Source organism: Ananas comosus, linkage group 10 (genome assembly GCF_001540865.1).
Source record: "Ananas comosus cultivar F153 linkage group 10, ASM154086v1, whole genome shotgun sequence".
Taxonomy (NCBI): Eukaryota; Viridiplantae; Streptophyta; class Magnoliopsida; order Poales; family Bromeliaceae; genus Ananas; species Ananas comosus.
In genome coordinates this window covers 2393527-2411877 of record NC_033630.1, presented here as the reverse complement: position 1 = coordinate 2411877, position 18351 = coordinate 2393527, and the positions used below count along the sequence as shown (strand labels likewise).

The following is an 18351-nucleotide window of genomic DNA, read 5'->3' as shown; positions in this document are numbered from 1 at the left end:
TGTGATGATATTGATGAAAATGCATTGAGAGTAAATTCGGTATTTTGAATTTGTTATACGTGAACACGGCAGAGTAATAGTTATGAGGGTATTTTTAAAAATTTTATATTTTTGAGGGCAAATATTTGAAATTTTAAAATTTTAAAGGGTATTTATGATATTAAAGCTACTTGGAGGAAATTTTCTCTAAAATAAAAGGGAGAGAGAGAGTAACCACCAATACACAACAGGAGAAATACATGGGATGGATCAGCGTGAAAACGCCGCTCCTCTTCCAATCCAAATCGCTCTGCTTTTCCCTGCTCTACCTCCTCACCACCCTCCCCCTCTCCATCTACGTCTCCTTCTCCCAATCTGGGTGCCTCTTCCGCTCCCCCACCCACCGCCGCAGCCCCAACCCCCGCCTCTTCTCCTACCCCGGCTCCTATGGCGAGCACAAGTACGCCCTCCCCACCACGCGACCCGAGTGCTCCTCCCCTGCCCACTTCTCAGGTCCAGTTCCTCTCTGAATCCGTAATTCTCCCTGAATTTTTCGCTCTTTGATCCGGATTTTGGGTTTTCACGAGTGGGTCTTTGGCTTTGGATCAGATTACGCCAAGGTGTTTGAGGAAATCCGCGAATTGCGCGGCAATCTCTCGCGGGGGAACTCGTCCGCCTCCCCTGTTTTGAGGTACCGGACGGGTAAAGCCGACACCTTTGCGGGGAATTTCTCGACCCAGATGAGGAAATCGTTCTTCAATCACAGCGATGATGGGGTTGAGGTCCCTTGTGGATTTTTCAAGGAGTTTCCTATAAGAGAATCTGGTTCCTGGAATCTAATCTCTCTCTCTCTCTTTCTTTTTTGGTATAGTTAGCTATTTGAATGGAAGAATTGAAGATGGTTGATCTTTAAATCTGTTGATTCAATCCATATATTCTGAATTTAAATCTGTTGATTCAATCCATATATTCAGAATTTGAATCCATTTGCATGCTTTGATGCATTAGTTTGTAAAGGAAAAAAGAAAAAAAACCAATCAATTTGTTTCCTAGAAGAACTTGTTCTACCTGGGAATTTGTGTATATGAACATTCTGGTTAATAAATAAGCAACCTAAATTTGACCCATACTATGTGTCTTCACCTTAATTGTGGAGTTTCTTTCATTTATTTCATTGCTTAAGTTGCAAAATTTGTTTTGTACTTTGGTAATGATTAAGAGCATTGCTTTTTCTTCAAGTTTACTCTGCTTTTTAAGCTTCTTTTCCTCATTTCATTCTAACTATGAACTCAGATAAATTAGCTATGAAAAAGTGCGACGGCGTCGTCGTCGTATCGGCGGTCTTCGGCGACCACGACAAAATCCGGCAGCCGAAAGGCTTAGGAGCTCAAACTCTGGAAACTGTTTGCTTCTTCATGTTCATAGATAACTCTACTCATAAAGCCCTCGCCGCTCACAAAATTCTTAGTGATGGAGATAAGGGAATCAACATAATAGGAGCATGGAGAATAGTGAGGGTTTTTACCGATGAATTGCCTTACGAGAACCCCGCTATGAACGGTGTGATCCCGAAGCATTTGATTCACCGGCTCTTCCCGAATTCTAAGTTCGGCGTATGGTTGGACGCGAAGCTGCAGCTAACTGTGGACCCACTGCTTCTAATTCATTCACTTTTGATCGCGAAGGACGCGGACATGGCGATCTCGAAGCATCCATTTAATGTACATACTATGGAAGAGGCAATGGCAACGGCGAGGTGGAGGAAGTGGGGAGATGTTGAGTCTTTGAGGGTTCAGATGGAGACCTACTGTGAGAATGGTTTGCAGCCATGGTCACCTAGCAAGCATCCCTATACAACAGGTGCCTCTACTTTGCTCTATATAAGTTTATCTTTGCTCTTTCTTCTTCTGTTGTTGGAATTATGGAGAGAAACATATAAATTTTTTTTTTTTTGAGAAAATTAACATATGAATTATGCACTTCTACTTCTCAGAGAGCAAAGCAAGGTGTAGCATTTAATTTCTGCCAAAATATAGTTGCATTTGAAATTTAATATCTTGTAGTAGCAATGCACAATAAGAACACCGATCTCTATTAGAGGCACATTTACTGTGAACCCGAATTGATCTACAAAATTCCTTCGATAACACTGGTTAGAAAGGAAAAATTAAAAAAGAACGACAGCTGGAAAGAGTTGTGAAGGCAATGTGGGGACCAAACTTTTAAATTAAAAAGGATTTGTCCAACTCTTAGGCTTTAAAGTGTGGTTCTCCATCCCTTCTTTTAACAGTTGGAGCTTTTCATTAAGATTGCATTTAGTTCCTTATTATACTTAGTTCCACTAATTTGTAGGTTCAGTGGCCATTTTTTACTTCATTTTATCGGTTTAGTTCTCTTCTCATCTCACTTGCAATTCCTTGTGGATCTGAGTCTACCATTCTCTTTCTTTAATTGCTTCAAATCGCCTCTTACTAGCAATTCTATTTTGTTGGTTTTTCTTTTTTTTAAAAAAAAAAAGTTTTCCAAACAGTTCTTCATGAATTAGTGATAAGAAACTGTAGTCAATTATTGGTTGTAAATTTGTTTTTGTCCGAGAAGAACTAATCATTCAGCATAACCCTGATGTATTAACAAACTGCATATATTGAAGTCCCTTCCAGATGATAATTTCTTCATTTTTATAAAAATAAGAATAATTGCATTGCAGTGCCTAATCTAAGTTTCGTACATTAATATATCAAATAACACTTTGTTTTTTCGCACTGCCAGTTCTATTGTACTAAATTTGCCCACTCATCATATGAAATGATCCAGATGTTCCTGATACTGCACTAATTATAAGGAGGCATAGCCTGGCTAGCAACCTCTTCTCCTGCCTTCTATTCAACGAGCTCGAGGCCTTTAACCCCCGAGATCAGCTCGCTTTCGCCTATGTGAGAGATTTAATGAGCCCCAAGATCAAAATAAACATGTTCGAGGTCGAGGTATTCGAGCACATTGCTGTGGAGTACAGGCACAACCTCAAGGGCAGCGGAGGAGGAGGTGGGCAGGTGTTAAGTAAGATAGCCTCCTCCCGAGACATTGTCGGGAGCAGTTGTGAAGGCTACCTTTTGAAGATGTGGGGAGAATCCAATGATTAAAGATTAATAAAGCCAAAATTATTAATGACAGAAAAGATGTATTGAATTTGAGCAAGTTTGCTATGCAAACACTAACCAGATTTAATACAGTTGTGCCGTCAATAATAATTCTTACTGTATTAATATCATAAGAAAATAACCAAGTTATTAGTGATATCTCTCTCTGTCGTGCATCTATGGCGATGCGACGTACCTTGGAGAAAGCCACTACCAGAAGAACTGTGAAGGTGAGGGCTTGGAACCTTAATTCTTTTTGAAACTTTTCACTGGGGGATAAAGAAATCACAGGGAAGGGTCCTCTGAAGTGAGTGGGTACATGTTGGGGAGGTTTGATTGGTAATGTAGCACATAGGGAAGGGAGCTATAATTTGTCCCTTCCTTTTAGGTTTGGCCCATTTGTTGATAGATTATTCATTGATTCATTGTTTAGTGCTCCTTGTGTGAAATAAAATCCTGAAGAAAAAGGTAGCCATTCTTTTCTTCTGGCCTTTGTGGAGATTGTAAATAACAAATTATTAATTCTTGTCCTGGATTTTGGACCTCCTTATACTTCCTTTTTTTTTTTTTTTTTTTTTTTGGTATGTGAGTCTTATACAAGGAGATAATGTAAAGCCATGTTCAAAGTATTGCGTTGCACCTTTGAAGTACCTTTCTTGTGGCAGTTCTCATGAAATAGAATTTGTTTCCTGGTGCTCTCATTTCATTTGTATTCTCTTTTCAGTTTGAAAAATTTTGAATTCCTTGGCACTTCTTATCATATCCACCACATATAAATTCGAATTCCTTTTGTGGATTGATATGTTACGAACATAAAATGGATAGCATTCAAACAAAACTCACTTTACCATGTTAAACTTAGTATTAAGTTGATGATGATAATTTGGCCAAAATATATTTGATATATAGATAGACACAATATGACCCTAATAGAAGTCTTAAAATTTTGGTGACAGCTCTGGCAGTGAAGTGAGAACAGATCTTGATACAATGAATGATGATTTGGAGAATTTAGTGTTTTCCACATACAGAAATACTAATAAATCAAACGTCAACAGAGACTTGTACTTCAAGAATGAAAACAACAAAACACTTTTATATGTATTTGAAAGAGGATTTTGATATTGAAAAATGCATTTATTGTATAAGGTCATGACTCACTGGCTAAATACGATCAAATTTAACGAATCTGACAAGCCTGTAGTAAAGGTTTCTTTGTTAGCATTGCTTCTCATCGAACTTCTTCCTGTTAGTCGGTACGCAACTCTTGCTTATTTTTGAACTCTTTCCATGCGTCTACGCCAGACTTTATCATCTTCTCTATCTCATCTACACTTGTAGTGTCAGGAGATAGCATGCCCTCCACCGCTAACATCATGTTTATTATAGCCTGTCAAGCACCAAGAAGTAAGTTGATACATAGTCCGAAAAATATAGTGTTTGGTTGGGAAATAGTAAATACTCCACGGAATTATGGCGACGCATAGAACTAGCCAGTTCTATCATACCCCATCAAATTCCTTTTTCTAGGATAAGGATTGCTGATGCAAATATTTCAGCTGCTCGGGTATTCACCATTATCTTCTCTCGATTTTTCGCCAAACCAAACACTACCAAATTAAAATATTTTCTTCGTCAATCAAGTGTGAAAGACTCACCAAGTGAAGATAGGGCCTCCCGTCGCGTGGGGGAATGAGCCGAGAACTCATTATCTGCTGGCAAATCTCTTTGGCCTTGTGATAGTCTTTCTACAAACCAGTATTGATAAGATGTGAATAATTCGGAAGATTCATATTCTTGATTACACATTCGTAGCTTTCGTAACATTTCTAAAGATAAATTTTGTTGTTCTGAAACATCTAAGAGAATTGTAGAAAAACTTGTCGGATTCCACAGAAGAAAGGGCCTTTTTAGGTTGTTTGAATAGCTTGTATTACGCTTTAATGTTGAAGGAAATTACCTGATTGATCAGCACAAGGGTTAGTACCAACCCTATGTCATATTTTCGTTCCTTCTCTTCTGTTGCTGACCATAATTTGTATAGCATACTAGTTAACCTTTGGGCTCCATCAGCCCTATCCACCGGTGTGTAGTCCTGCATGCAGATATAATTCTTTTTTTAAAAAAAAAAATAAATATTGTAATAAAAGTAAGATGAATTAAAGCAAGATGTTGCGTTTAGAGAGTTGATTTAATTAGATTTTTCAAAAACTTAACCAACCTAAGAACAACATATTTAATATTTGTATTCAATAATTTTTAAAGAGTAGGAGAAAGACTAATTAACAAGCGCTTTGTGCCTCCTAGGCTCAGAAAAAATCTCGTCTATATCTCTAATTAAATAATCCAAAAAGAAAATTCTAGTATGACACTATTTACGCAAGTTGGAAACACTTACCAGTTACAAGAAAAAACTTGATCCTCCTCAACAAAAATTATGTGATGATTACTCCCAAAAGAGACAAAAAATTAGTCCATTGTGTTTGCGCCGGCCTTTTTACTTTTAGAAATATGTTTTAAGCAACGTATTTGGTTATTTTCTTTTGTAGAAATAAAGTTATCTAAAAATACGAAATAACTGAATTTGGGAGTTAGGACTTCGAGACAATTATGCCCCAATTGAAGTGTACTACGAAGTAACTGAACTTAGGACAATTGTGTCCCAAGCGAAGTGTACTGCACACAGTGAGCAAATATTTAGTGAGAGAAAGAGAGAGAGAGAGAGAGAGAGATTGAGAGCAACCCCCTTAGTGAGCTCCTCGTAGAGGAGGTCGGCCAAGGTGTACGTCTTCTTTTCGTCCGACCTCCAGCTGTACGGCATCAACTCCTTGTAGATCTCCGCGTACACGCGCTCCGGCAGCACCCCCACCCTCCCCCCGCCCGCCTCCGTCGGCCCCGCCGGCCGCTTCAGCAGGATCTCCGTCAGCACGTCCAGCGTCCGCTGCGTCGCCCTCCCCGACTCCTGCCTCCACTCCGCCGCCGGGGCCCCCCCGCGCCCCCCCGGAGCCTGCAGCGCGCGAGCAGCAGCCACCGCCGCGCAGCCGCCGCCCCCGCCGCCCCAGCCCCTCAGGCACGCCGCGCCCACGGCGGCGCACGTTAGCACCACCACCCCCGCGCTCACCGCCGCCGCCCTGTGCGGCGGCCTCCGCCGCCGCGGCGCGGCGCCGGAGCCTGCGGCTTCGCCCTCCTCCGCCGGGGGCGGCGTCGCCTCGGCGCGCACCGCCGCTGCGCGGCGGCGGAGCGCGGCGAGGCCGTGCGGGCGCAGTGCAGGGCAATGGGGCGTGCGGCGGCAGAGGGAGGCTTCCATGGAAGAAGCTTGATTAATTAGGTTGTGGAGGTGAACGAAAAATTGCGTTGTGGGTGATTGTTAATTCGGTGTTTATTGACGAGGGAGTCGGGAGTCGTGACTCGTGAGAGAGAGCAATGAAGGATTGTTTGTTTCTTATGTTTGCTTCTTTTTTTTTTTGGCTTAATAAATTAATTAATTTTGGGGTTCTCTTTGCACTTTTGTTCTCTCCAGAGCTCAAGAAAGGAATCCTTTTATTTTTTTCGGAAAAAGCCCCGTTTCATTAACGATCAAATAATATTCTTGAGTATAAATAATAAAAAATATATATTTAGATCAGTTTTGAAACCTAAGTATCATGAGATTGAAGCTCATAACCTTCTAAATTCATAAAAATGAAAAAACCACTTAGTAGAAAAAGATTAGGGAAAACTTCAAAAACCCCCCTGTGGTTTCGTGCATTCTCACTTTGCTACCATGTGGTTTAAAACGTATCAATTTCCCCCCCTGTGGTTTCGTTTTTATCTTTTTGTTATCAATTTTATTATTATTATTTTTTTAAATCAGTGACAAAGTTAAAATTAAAGGATACTAAAGTGACTATTCGATAAATATAGATGGTTATCTGAAATTTTTTGTATATAATTTAACGAAATATTAACGAAAAAGCTTCCGAAAAGATAAAAATGAAACCACAGGGGGGTAATTGATACGTTTTAAACTACAGGGTAGCAAAGTGAGAATGCACGAAACCACAAGGGGGGTTTTTGAAGTTTTTCCAAAAAATTATAAGCAAACATAAACATCAGGATTTAACTTTCCGTACATCATCGAAATACATATATATATATATATATGTATATATATATATATATATATATATATATATATAGAGTGATGACTACTATGGCTATCGGAAGTAACGGAGCCTTCCGTACTTTCAGCTCGTTTTCGATGTTGGCACTTTCGAATGTCGATCGGCTCCGTTAAACTTGATCTAGAGTATTTGGAGTACCTAGAAAATAAATTTTATTATTTTCGATATCATTTGCCTAGTGATCGAATGAGCTCAAAATCAATAATTTCAATGCCGTAGTGAGCCGTTTGCAAGTTTAACGGTGTAGAAATATCCAAATCACGTAAAATTTTGATAGAAAATTTTTTATACTATAATAAACAAGATCAATACTTTGATTAAAATTTTAATGTCATATTTTTATATTTTATAAGATTTTTATTTTCAGCCGTTGAATTTGAGCCCCTTCGTTCACTAGGTAAATGATATCGTAAATCATAAAATTTATTTCTAGGTACTTCAAATACTCTAGATCAAGTTTAACGGAGCTGATCGACGATTCGAAAGCCACAACATCGAAAATGAGCTGAAAGCACGGAATGCTCCGTGCTTTCGATAGCATAGTAACCTCACTCTATATATATATATATATATATATATATAATATATATATATATATATATATATATATATATATATAATATATATATATATATTAAAGTTCACATAGTATTCAAGCAAAGAAATGAGAGAAGAATATCTAATAAATATATATATATATTTTTTAAGTAAGACTAAATTCTATATGTCAAGTTTTTTTTTTTTTTTTTTTTTGGGTTTGGGGCGTACGCAAGGAATTAATTTCTCTCTCTTAGAAATAAGGCATCTCTCATTCCACTTTGCTTGCAGTTGCAAGGCCAAGTGGAATTTATTTCATTTAAAAATAAACTTAGAAGTAAGACTAAGTTTATTTTTAAATGAAATAAACGAAGCGGGTAGCGTGCTACCTATCTCTCAAAAAAACGAAATAAACATAGCTAGAAATGTGAATCAATTAGAATTCGAACTTCGGTTTCGGATACCAACCACCAAATCCTTTGTCACTTGCTCTAGGAACAACCCCTTAGATTTTGAGAGATTGAAATATAAATCTTACACTTGCATAATAGGTGTGCAAGAAGCATTCTTCATATTTTACGTGATTATTTTGCTGTGTTTTGTGGTTTGGGTGTAATAGATTTAATTTTAGTTATTTCTCTTCATCCATCTTCAAATAAATTTATTGAAAAGACAAATTTCCAACTCACAATTACTTATCGGACATTATTTATCAAGGTAACTGCAGAACCAAACAAGTGACAAATGGTTATAGTTTACTCTTTGGGCGTGTTTGGTTCGCTTCTTTTTCACCCTGGAATCGGAATCGGAATGGGTGAATCCGTTTGTGGGTGTTTGGTATGCGGGAGTCCCATTCCGATTCCCATTCTCGAGTGGAATGAGAATCCCCCAATCACCTCATTTTTCAATCCGGTCTAGAAGGTCAGATTGGAAGTTGAATCCGGACGGAATGGATATTTATTCGGATTAAATTTATTTTTTCAACTTTTTTAATTAAGATATGAGTTAAAATTTAAAAATTAAATATATAATTTTAAATTTTAATTTGAACTTAAATTAAAATTTAAAATTTAATCAAGTATTTCGAATCTAACTTATAAATTTGAATTTAAATTAAATTTTAATTTATATAAAGTTTTATTCAAATTTTATTTCAAACTTAAATTAAATTTATAGATTCAAATTAAAATTTAAATTGTAATTTTAGTTTGAATTTGAATAAATCAAAATTTAGTTTCACATTTTGAATTATCCACTCAACTTCAAAGTTTAATTTTTTTTAAAAAAATAGATTTAAAATTTTGACATTATTTCAAAATTTTGATGTAAATTTTTAATATTTAATATTTAATTTGAATTTAAATTAATATATTATAAAGATAATGTTAGTATATTAATTTGATTACGTTTTTTATATCCACCTGAACCAAACACCGACAATGGGAATGATTTATTCCGATTCCGATTCAGGTGATGAACCAAACAGAATTAGGTAATGAGTCATTCCGATTCCGATTCCAGCTTATTTTGATTCCGATTTCGATTCCGACTCCAACTTCGAACCAAACACGCCCTTTATCTCCAATGGAGCCATTTATAGACCCAAAGGGGTTATAGCCATTCTCAACTTTTCAATATTTAGTTTATAGTATAAATTTTTAGTTAATTTTTAAAATATATGTGTTTATGTTATAAAAAAATTTTAGTGCTAATATAGAGCTCTTTCTCTTTTAATGTGTTTTATAGATAAAAATATGCTAAGAATCTCTTAATTATAGTATATTTTAAAATAAGTCATTTCAACTTTAAATATTTTATTTACACATTCTTAACTTTCTAATCATTTTTTTATGGGCTAATTTATTTAATTAAATTAAAAAGTATGCTAAATTTAATAGCTCTGCTAGATATTAGTCATTGATTGTTATTATTTTATTAACAAAAATTAAAAAAATTAAATTCTAACTAAATTACTATTAAATTTAGTAAAATTTTTAAATTATTTGAATGGAATAATGCAAATAAAATGATTAGAAGTTAAGCGACTGTAAATTAAAAAAATAAATTTAATATTTTTTAATATTAATTATCTAATTATTAAAATTTTTTATTAAAAATTTAAATAGTTAAAATCTTGTTTATCTGCTAAAATTTTTATTTATACATATTTTGGCCCCTCGTGATTGAATCCTGACTTCGTTTATCTTTTATTTTGCTACTGCATCTTTGGTGTTAGCAAACTGATGACAATTCAGTATTTAGTCATAATTGATTTGAGATAATAACTTAATATTTAATAGATAAGATGTGTCGTATTTTTTGTCATATCGTTATTAACAAATTAATAAATTCATGTGACAATTAAATATGTAACACAACTAAGGGCGTTTGGTTGTATGTAGTTGCAACTGCACGGCAATTGTAACTGCATGCAAATTCAAATTCGATATTAGGTTTAATGTATTTATCTCCAACTACTGCAGTACGAACTGCAGGAAGTGGTCCAATTGCAGCAGTTGGAACTACGCCCAAATTGGCCGCAGTTCTAATTACAACCGTTGAAGAGTGTAAAATGATAAAATTTTAAAAATTATTTCTCAACTACATGCAACCAAATAAATTATTTATAGTTGCAGCGCTTTTTACTACATCCAACCAAATATGATGCATATAGTTATAACTTCTGCATTTTCAACTACATACATCTCTAATTATACTGTATTTATAATTACATCTAACCAAACGGTCCCTAACTGCAGCCCGAGTCGAAATATTTGATCATTTTAAAAATTAATTTTTATGTTCATGCGTAGGAATTTTATAATTCCAAAAAATATGTAATAGGTAAATTAAACTATTTAAAAGACAGAATAAGATTATGTCACTGAACTATAAATTTATTTTTTTTAATAAAATTTTTACTTATCTTTATATATATATTATATTATTTTTTATTATAATGTAGTCATGATCTGCAGAAGATGGTTTATCCGTCTTAACGTAAAACATTAACAAATACTACTGGTACACTCATCAATGTCTAAGATGTACATCCTATACCCACTAAATTAGGGTTTAATTATTTTTTTTAAAAGCATTATAGTGTAAAAAATATGTTGAAATTTATGGCACAAAAATATTAGCCTTTGAACGGAAAAAAAAAAAGAAAAAAAAGATTTACATCCTACAGTAAACTGTGCAATCAACATTGCTCTAAATCATAAGATCCGATGGGAGAATAGAGAGGATATGATTTTTATTTATCTACACCCTCTATTTATTAAGCGAAATAGTCATTTAAACATGGGCTTTAAATTTTAGAGCCTATCAATCTAATGATTTAGACACTTTTTATTAAATTTTAGTATAGCAATGCTATCGATACATTTATCCTGTAGCCTGTAGGTGCAAATCTTGTACCCTAGCCTCTCAAAGGTTGGGATCACCTCATTTGTCACATCAAAAAATACTAAAAATTTTTAAAAAGATTTTAAAACTCTTGGAGTGTATAAATATATTTCCAAACTATGAGACGAGTGACACTTTAGTCTTTAAACTATAATTTGTTATAACTTTGGACTCAAATTTTTAGATTATTGCAATCAAATTTTACAATTCAATTTAGTTGACCAAATAATAACACATCACTAATATAAAAGTGATATAGTTTTTTAGCTATTAGTGCATTGTCATCATAGCAGTACTACATTACGTTTATTCTTGGAAGTTATTTATATTTAACTTACTAAATTATATTATAGAATGTAATTACAATAATTGTAAATGTTCCAGCCAGAAATTATAATATATTAAAATTTGAAAACCTTAAATGAATGTCACCCACCTAATAGTTGGAGGACCAAACGTGCAGTTTACACTTTCTTAAGTAGCTTTGGTGGCCGTTTGGTTAATAAATGTGCTTTTCTACCTGCCAACGGGGCCTCAGGGGGGGTTATCACGGCATGGAGCTCGCGTTTTTTCTCCTGCCTAAGTGTGTTAGTTAGAACTTTCTCCGTTACGGTCCAGCTATCCTCAGCCACGGGGGGGGGTAAACTTTTTCGTCACTAATGTCTACGGGCCCGCTTCCTGGGATGGAAAAGAAGATTTCTTCGCGGAATTGGCCCAACTCAAGGAGGAATGTGTGGGCAAGTGGATCATTTGTGGTGACTTTAATTGCACAAGGGGACAGCATGAAAGGAGGGCAAGACTTGGAGTTCCAAGGCTACTAGACTGTTCAATGATTTGATTAAAGAGCTAGCCTTGATCGACCCACCTATGCCCAATCAAGCGTTCACATGGTCCAATTTGCAAGCGAACCCCACGTGTGCGAGACTCGATCGCTTTTTAGTCTCAACGGAATGGGATCTGGCGTTTCCTCTTTCGCGAGTGGAAGCGCTCCCTAGGATTACTTCGGATCATTGTCCTATTTTACTTACGGCGGAGGCGAGAACCAAAGCAAAATTCAAGACATTTCGCTTTGAGGAAGCGTGGCTGAATCACGAGAGTTTTCGTTCTAAACTGCCGGGATGGTGGATGGAAGGGGCGCAGGGTGCGCAGGGGAAGTCAGCTGTGTTATCTTTCACGGCGAAGCTGCGTCATTGTCGACATAGGATAAGGGAGTGGTGTGCTAACGAATTCTATAGCATCAGAGGGCGTAAGAACTACCTTTCGGAGGCAATTCAGTCAATCGATAAAGCAGAGGAGCAGGACCCACTTCCGCAGGCTGTCTTTTTGCAAAGAGAGGAGCTAAAGGCCAAGCTTAGAACTGTGATAAACGATGAAACTGCTGTCTGGAAAACCAGGGCCAAACAACACTGGTTACGCGAAGGAGACGGCAACACAAAATTCTTCCACTCCATAGCGAACGACAGACGCAGGGCTAACTGGATTGGCACGGTTGTTGATAATGGGGTCACTTACCAATCTGAAGAGGAGAAAAAGAGCTACTTCTATCGCTTCTACAAGAAGCTCTTCACACCAGCGGATTCAGCCCCAAATTCTTGGGGGGATTGGAGCAGATTATTCCAGACTAATCGAGTAGCAGTAGATGTTTCGGTTAGACTTACTGAACCTTTCGGCCTAGAAGAAATCAAGGAAGCCGTGTTTCAACTGGGAAAGGATAAGGCACCGGGCCCCGACGGCTTTCCGCTAAGCTTTTACCAAACTTTTTGGGATACTGTCAAGGAGGATATCGTAAAGGTATTTCAGGAAATGCACGCAGGGAGTCTCTCTACTGACCCCATCGACTTTACGTACATCTGTTTAATTCCTAAAAAGGAGGGGGTCGAACGGGCCAACGACTATCGACCGATTAGCCTGTTGAATGGGATCCAAAAGATCATATCTAAGGTCTTGGCCAACCGCCTTGAGCGGGTCATGAAGGACCTTATATCCACTTCTCAGTCGGCCTTCTTGAAAGGAAGGAGCATCACAGACGCTTTCGCGACGGTGTCTGAACTCATTAGTTGGGGCACCAAGACGGCAGTGGAGGGAGTGGGGGTCAAGGTAGATTTCGAAAAAGCCTATGATAGGATTTCTTGGCCCTTCCTGTTTAGTATTCTACGGTGGTGGGGCTTCAACGAAAAATGGTGTCGTTGGATTGAACTTTGCGTTTGTCACGCAAAAGTGGCGATACTTGTAAATGGTGAACCGACTAATTGGATAAAGACGAAAAGAGGTGTGAGGCAAGGGGACCCTCTGTCGCCGTTCCTCTTCCTTCTGGTGGCAGAGTGTTTGCCTCGTTTGACTAACGCAGCGGTTTCCAATAATCTCATCCAAGGCTTGGGTCCGTCAGAGATAAGTAGGGTCACCCTTATTCAATATGCGGACGACACATTCTTTTTTGGAGTGGCAACAAAAAGGTGTACAAGGAACCTCAAATTTCTATGGCACCTATTCGAATGGGCTTCAGGCTTGAAAGTCAACAGAGACAAATCGGAGTTATTCTACCTGGGCCGAGATCATGGAAAAGCTACTAGGTTAGCAAACATTCTGGATTGTAAAGTGGGCGTTTTCCCGACCAACTACTTGGGTCTACCCCTGTCTCCCAAACCTCCGTCAAAAGAGGCCTGGAGGGGGATTATCCGTAAATTGCATAGCAAATTAGACGGGTGGCACGCCAAACTGCTTTCGAGGGGAGGCAGACTTATTCTGGTAAACGCGGTGTTAACTAACCTACCCCTTTACGCCCTATCTGTATTCAAGGCACCCAAATGGGTACTTAAGTGCATCGAAGCGCTTAGAAGGGACTTCTTCTGGAACGGTGGGCGAAACGCCGCAGGAAAGGGCTGCTTGATGGCTTGGAAGAATGTATGCCGGAGCAAGGAGGAAGGCGGTTTAGGGATCTTGGATATAGCGATCATGAACCAAGCGCTACTCACTAAATGGTGGTGGAAATTCTACACAGGTACTCAATTACAGTGGAACAAGCTAATCAGAGACTTATATTATCGCCGAAGAATACCTTTGAGAGAAGGCAGATCATTTAGACCCTACTCAAGCTGGTGGAGGGGAGTTCTCTGCCACAGCACTATCTTCTCTTGGGGGAAGGCCTACAAGCTTGGTAACGGGTGCGACATCGACTTTTGGTTAGATCGGTGGTGTGGGGATAACACGCTAAACCTGTTATTCCCCGAGGCTTTCCTCTTGTCGGAAAAAACCTAAAAGTTAGTGATTGCTTTACGAGGGGTAGTTGGGAGTGGAGTAGGATTTTGGGAGTCGTTTTCAACCAAGGGCAAGGGACGAGAACCAGCCTCGCGGAGCTCAAAGATAGGATTTCACACTATTCCACGGAGAATAGATCAGATACTATACAATGGCGATGGAGCAACGATGGTTCTTACTCTGTAAAATCGACCTATGTGTCGTTGTCGGACGGGGGTACGAGGGATGCGCGTGCGTCTCATCTCTGGAGAGTCAAAATCCCTCTTAAGGTTAAAGTGTTCTGCTGGCTGGTCCTTAATAAGAGAATACCTACGACCGATAGATTAGCTAAAAGAGGTTGGGTTCAAGACTCAACCTGCGTACTATGCGGGTCGGCCGAGGAAACAGTAGACCATTTGTTCACCGGGTGTGTTTTTAGCAAGTTCATCTTAGTGTCGGGAGTTGATGGAGTTCAGACGCTAGACATGGAGGAAGAGGTCACCCGTGCTTGGGACAGGTGGAGGATTAGGAAGAGCCGAAGGAAGAAAAGGGCCTGCCTTACTGATTTAGCCGGTTGCTGGTGGTGCATTTGGAAGGCCAGAAACGACATGATCTTTAGGGAAATACAACCAAACCCTGAGAGGGTTGTTATCACTCTCCGGCAGTTACTGAAGGAGTGGGATTCGGCTCTATCTACTTGAATTTTAATTTCTTTTTCTATTTTTATCTTTATTTCTATTTTAGTTTTTATTTTTATTTTTATTTTGTTCCGGGGCCCTAGTTGCCCCACCCCTGTAGCCTAGTTCATTTTTCCAATGAATGAAGCGGTAGCGCGCTACCTTTTTCTCAAAAAAAATAATAATAATAATAATTAGGAAGATCTAGTCTCCACCAGATTTAGCTATAAAGCTCTTTTAGACTAACTCAAATTTATAACACCTAAACCCCTTTATCTTTGCTTTTGCAAATTCGATCCTAATTCCTTAAGCAAAACCAACCATTTAAATTTTAGTATAAAAATAATAACACAATGTGACTACCATAAAAAAGTGATTGCAGATCCATCATTACAAAGACTTCTGATTTGCACTGCATTATATCAGCTAATACATCACCACCAAAATTATAAAATTATAGTAAAAATCGCGACCGAAGAAGTAAAGATGTGTTTTATACTTTAGAAACATAATTGCTTCTTAGGTGTAACCTCATACCGTTGAAAAAATAATTAAAAATCAAAATTCAGATTGGTCCAAGTCAATGGCAAAAGTGGACCAACTCTATTAACTAGAGTGGATCGACTCTGAGCACTAGTTCTCTTCTCTGAATTTTCAAGCTAAGTAGATGGAGTAGGTAAAGAAATGCTTAGCGTACGGTAGGAATGTAAGACGGGCAAGACGGCACGTGGGCTGCCCGGCTTGGCATGGCCTTAGGCCGGACTACCAACATGGGTACTGTAGCATTTGTGCTGGGCGGGCTCGGCCAGCAGGAATTCTATACTGTCACACTTATACCACGTCATCAATAATAAGCCAATCATATTTTCTTCTTTTCAAACAAAAGTACAATAAAAATATTTTTTTACAATCATGATGGGACATATACCCCTAAAAAGAGACATTTGATTGATTTGTTACGCCATGTCACCAATATACCCGTTGAATTCTAGAATTTTTCCTTGGCCATGGCTTTCGGGCCGTGCTAGGCCTTTACTTTGAGGCTCGATGGCCCGGCATGGCCCGACCCGAAACGGGCCTGGACTATGCCGTACCTAAGAGAGGCCGATGGCTCGGCACAGTATGGCCCGGACCCAAGGCCCAAAGCAGAAGTCTAAGCTCCTGGGGACGTCTTGGAATTCTCCTCAACAGATCTTGGGAGGTATGGTTTTGGTCCAATGGGCCAAAGAATTTTGGTCCATTGGCCCAAATTTTTTTTTTTCAAAAAAATAATACAAATTATTTTATTTTTTTAAAAAATTAAACATTTACTATATTATAATTATTTTTATAAATTTTTAATGATTTAATTAAAATATTTATTTAAACAATAACATTTATTGTTTACACCTTTAAATTTTATACTAAAATTTTTTAAAAAAATAAAAAAATAAATATTTTAAGAGGTTGTCATGAAGCACGGCTCGGACACGACATGGCCCGTGCCTTCTGGGCCGGAGAGTGGTTGCCGGACCGGAGGCTGGGCAGCTCGGGCCTGGCACTGCCCGACCCGAAATTAAAGGCGGGCCGGCCGCTAGCCCGTTGTGGCCCGTCCCACGTTACACCCCTAGCATATGGTCAAAGAGGAGGAATTCTACTGTCATACTTGCACCACGTCATCAATAACAAACCAATCACATTCCTTCTTTTCAAACAAAAGTACAATAAAAATACTTTTTTACAATCATGACGGGACATATATTTTTAAAAGGATTAATTTGATTGGTTTGTTACGCCACGTCACTAATATACCCGTTGCATTCTAGAATTTTTCATTAAAGAGAGCCGTGAGATTACAAACCTTGAATTCCTTAATTCAAAATTTGTAATTCTTCCTCTAAATTTATACGATTTTTTATAAAAACTTTTAGTATTAAAAATAATTATATAATTGTTTGGAAATTTAACATATATTACCATATCAATTATTAACTCAACAAAACTCTGCAACTTGTCTAAACTACATATGACCTTCTAATAACACGTGGCATTCTCGTGTATAGTTATTTTTTATAAATAAATTAAAAATAAGATTAAAAAAAACTTAAAATATTCTAACATGAAAGTGCAAAACAATAATTTATTGAAAAAGAGATAAAGCAGTAAACCTCCGTCTTGAACTCTATCCACATATTGCTGCCCCGGCCACATTATTTAAAGCATACATCTTAAAAATAAAAATTATTTAACTTAAACTAACATAAAATTTTATTGTAATTCTACCACATAAAATAAATTTTAACTAACAAAGCTCCAAATCGAGATGATTTATCTCTTACCAATAATATGATTAGTCTTAAAAAAATGGTTGCAGATATAGCTTTACAAAGGCCGAGTCAATGCCCAGCTCAATCTCGTCTAGGGTGGAAACGGGCCAAGCTCGAACGAGTTTATCTTAGTTTAAATTCAGCTTAAAATTAATTTCGAGTCTAAATTTAGACTCAAGTTCGGCTTGAAATTAATTCGAGCCAAGCTCGAGCGAATCTAATTTCGAGTCGAGCAAACTCGAGCTTTAACCGAGCCGTTTGAATTCTCAACATTGTACGATCAAAAGTTTAATTTATATAGAACATTATCTACAATTCGATACAAAAATATATCTAATAATACAAAATAATTATATAAAATACGGTATTATAATATAAAGAAAAATAATTTATGAATTGAATATCTAATCTTTTCAACCTCGCATGTTTTTTTTTTTTCGCCTTCAATCTCTATATTATACTTTTTTATCTATATGGTCAAAAAATGAATAAATTATATAGACAAATATTGGATTAAACTATCTAATCATATATAACTAAAATCAAAATTTTGTATAAAAAATACTTTTTTACCTTAAAAATATTCTATATATTTTCTCAAGCACGCAACTAATGGCAAAAAATGACGGGCACATACTGTTACTTAGTAACTTGGGGGGCTTCAAGCTTGGCTGCTCAGAGTGAAAGATAGGAAAAAAGAGAAAGAGAAAAAGAGATTATGGATTTAGAGCTTTGTGAAAAAACAGAAGAAGAGAGAGTGTGTAAATTTAGTGAAATTTTACACTTTTGTTTGTCAATTAGATTTGTTTTTATGGGCCAGAACATTAGCCCAATTTTAACTAAACTTAGGTCATTCACTCAGTCTATATATATATATATATATATATATATATATATATATATATAGATA

The 18351-nt window shown here is 37.2% G+C and overlaps 2 protein-coding genes across 2 annotated transcripts; one reads left to right on the top strand and one right to left on the bottom strand.

Annotated features, from left to right (window-relative positions):
* On the top strand, positions 210-3666 carry LOC109716646. Its single transcript, XM_020242185.1, has 4 exons — positions 210-492; positions 589-804; positions 1273-1839; positions 2794-3666. Exons 1-4 carry the CDS (start codon positions 240-242, stop codon positions 3117-3119), a joined length of 1362 nt encoding a protein of 453 aa, XP_020097774.1. The 5' UTR covers positions 210-239; the 3' UTR covers positions 3120-3666.
* LOC109716177 lies at positions 4082-6630 on the bottom strand. The gene is made up of 4 exons (XM_020241500.1): positions 5860-6630; positions 5077-5211; positions 4775-4864; positions 4082-4506 (listed from the first exon to the last, which is right to left on the bottom strand). The coding sequence occupies exons 1-4, from the start codon at positions 6421-6423 to the stop codon at positions 4366-4368; spliced, it is 930 nt and encodes a 309-aa protein (XP_020097089.1). The 5' UTR covers positions 6424-6630; the 3' UTR covers positions 4082-4365.

Coding starts and splice junctions, on each gene's coding strand:
- LOC109716177 (XM_020241500.1), bottom strand. CDS start 6,423: ATGGAAGCCTCCCTCTGCCGCCGCACGCCCCATTGCCCTGCACTGCGC. Junction 5,212..5,859: donor ACGAGGAGCTCACTAAGGGG/GTTGCTCTCAAT, acceptor ATCTGCATGCAG/GACTACACACCGGTGGATAG. Junction 4,865..5,076: donor CCCTTGTGCTGATCAATCAG/GTAATTTCCTTC, acceptor ACTGGTTTGTAG/AAAGACTATCACAAGGCCAA.
- LOC109716646 (XM_020242185.1), top strand. CDS start 240: ATGGGATGGATCAGCGTGAAAACGCCGCTCCTCTTCCAATCCAAATCG. Junction 805..1,272: donor GTTTCCTATAAGAGAATCTG/GTTCCTGGAATC, acceptor CTATGAACTCAG/ATAAATTAGCTATGAAAAAG. Junction 1,840..2,793: donor CAAGCATCCCTATACAACAG/GTGCCTCTACTT, acceptor GAAATGATCCAG/ATGTTCCTGATACTGCACTA.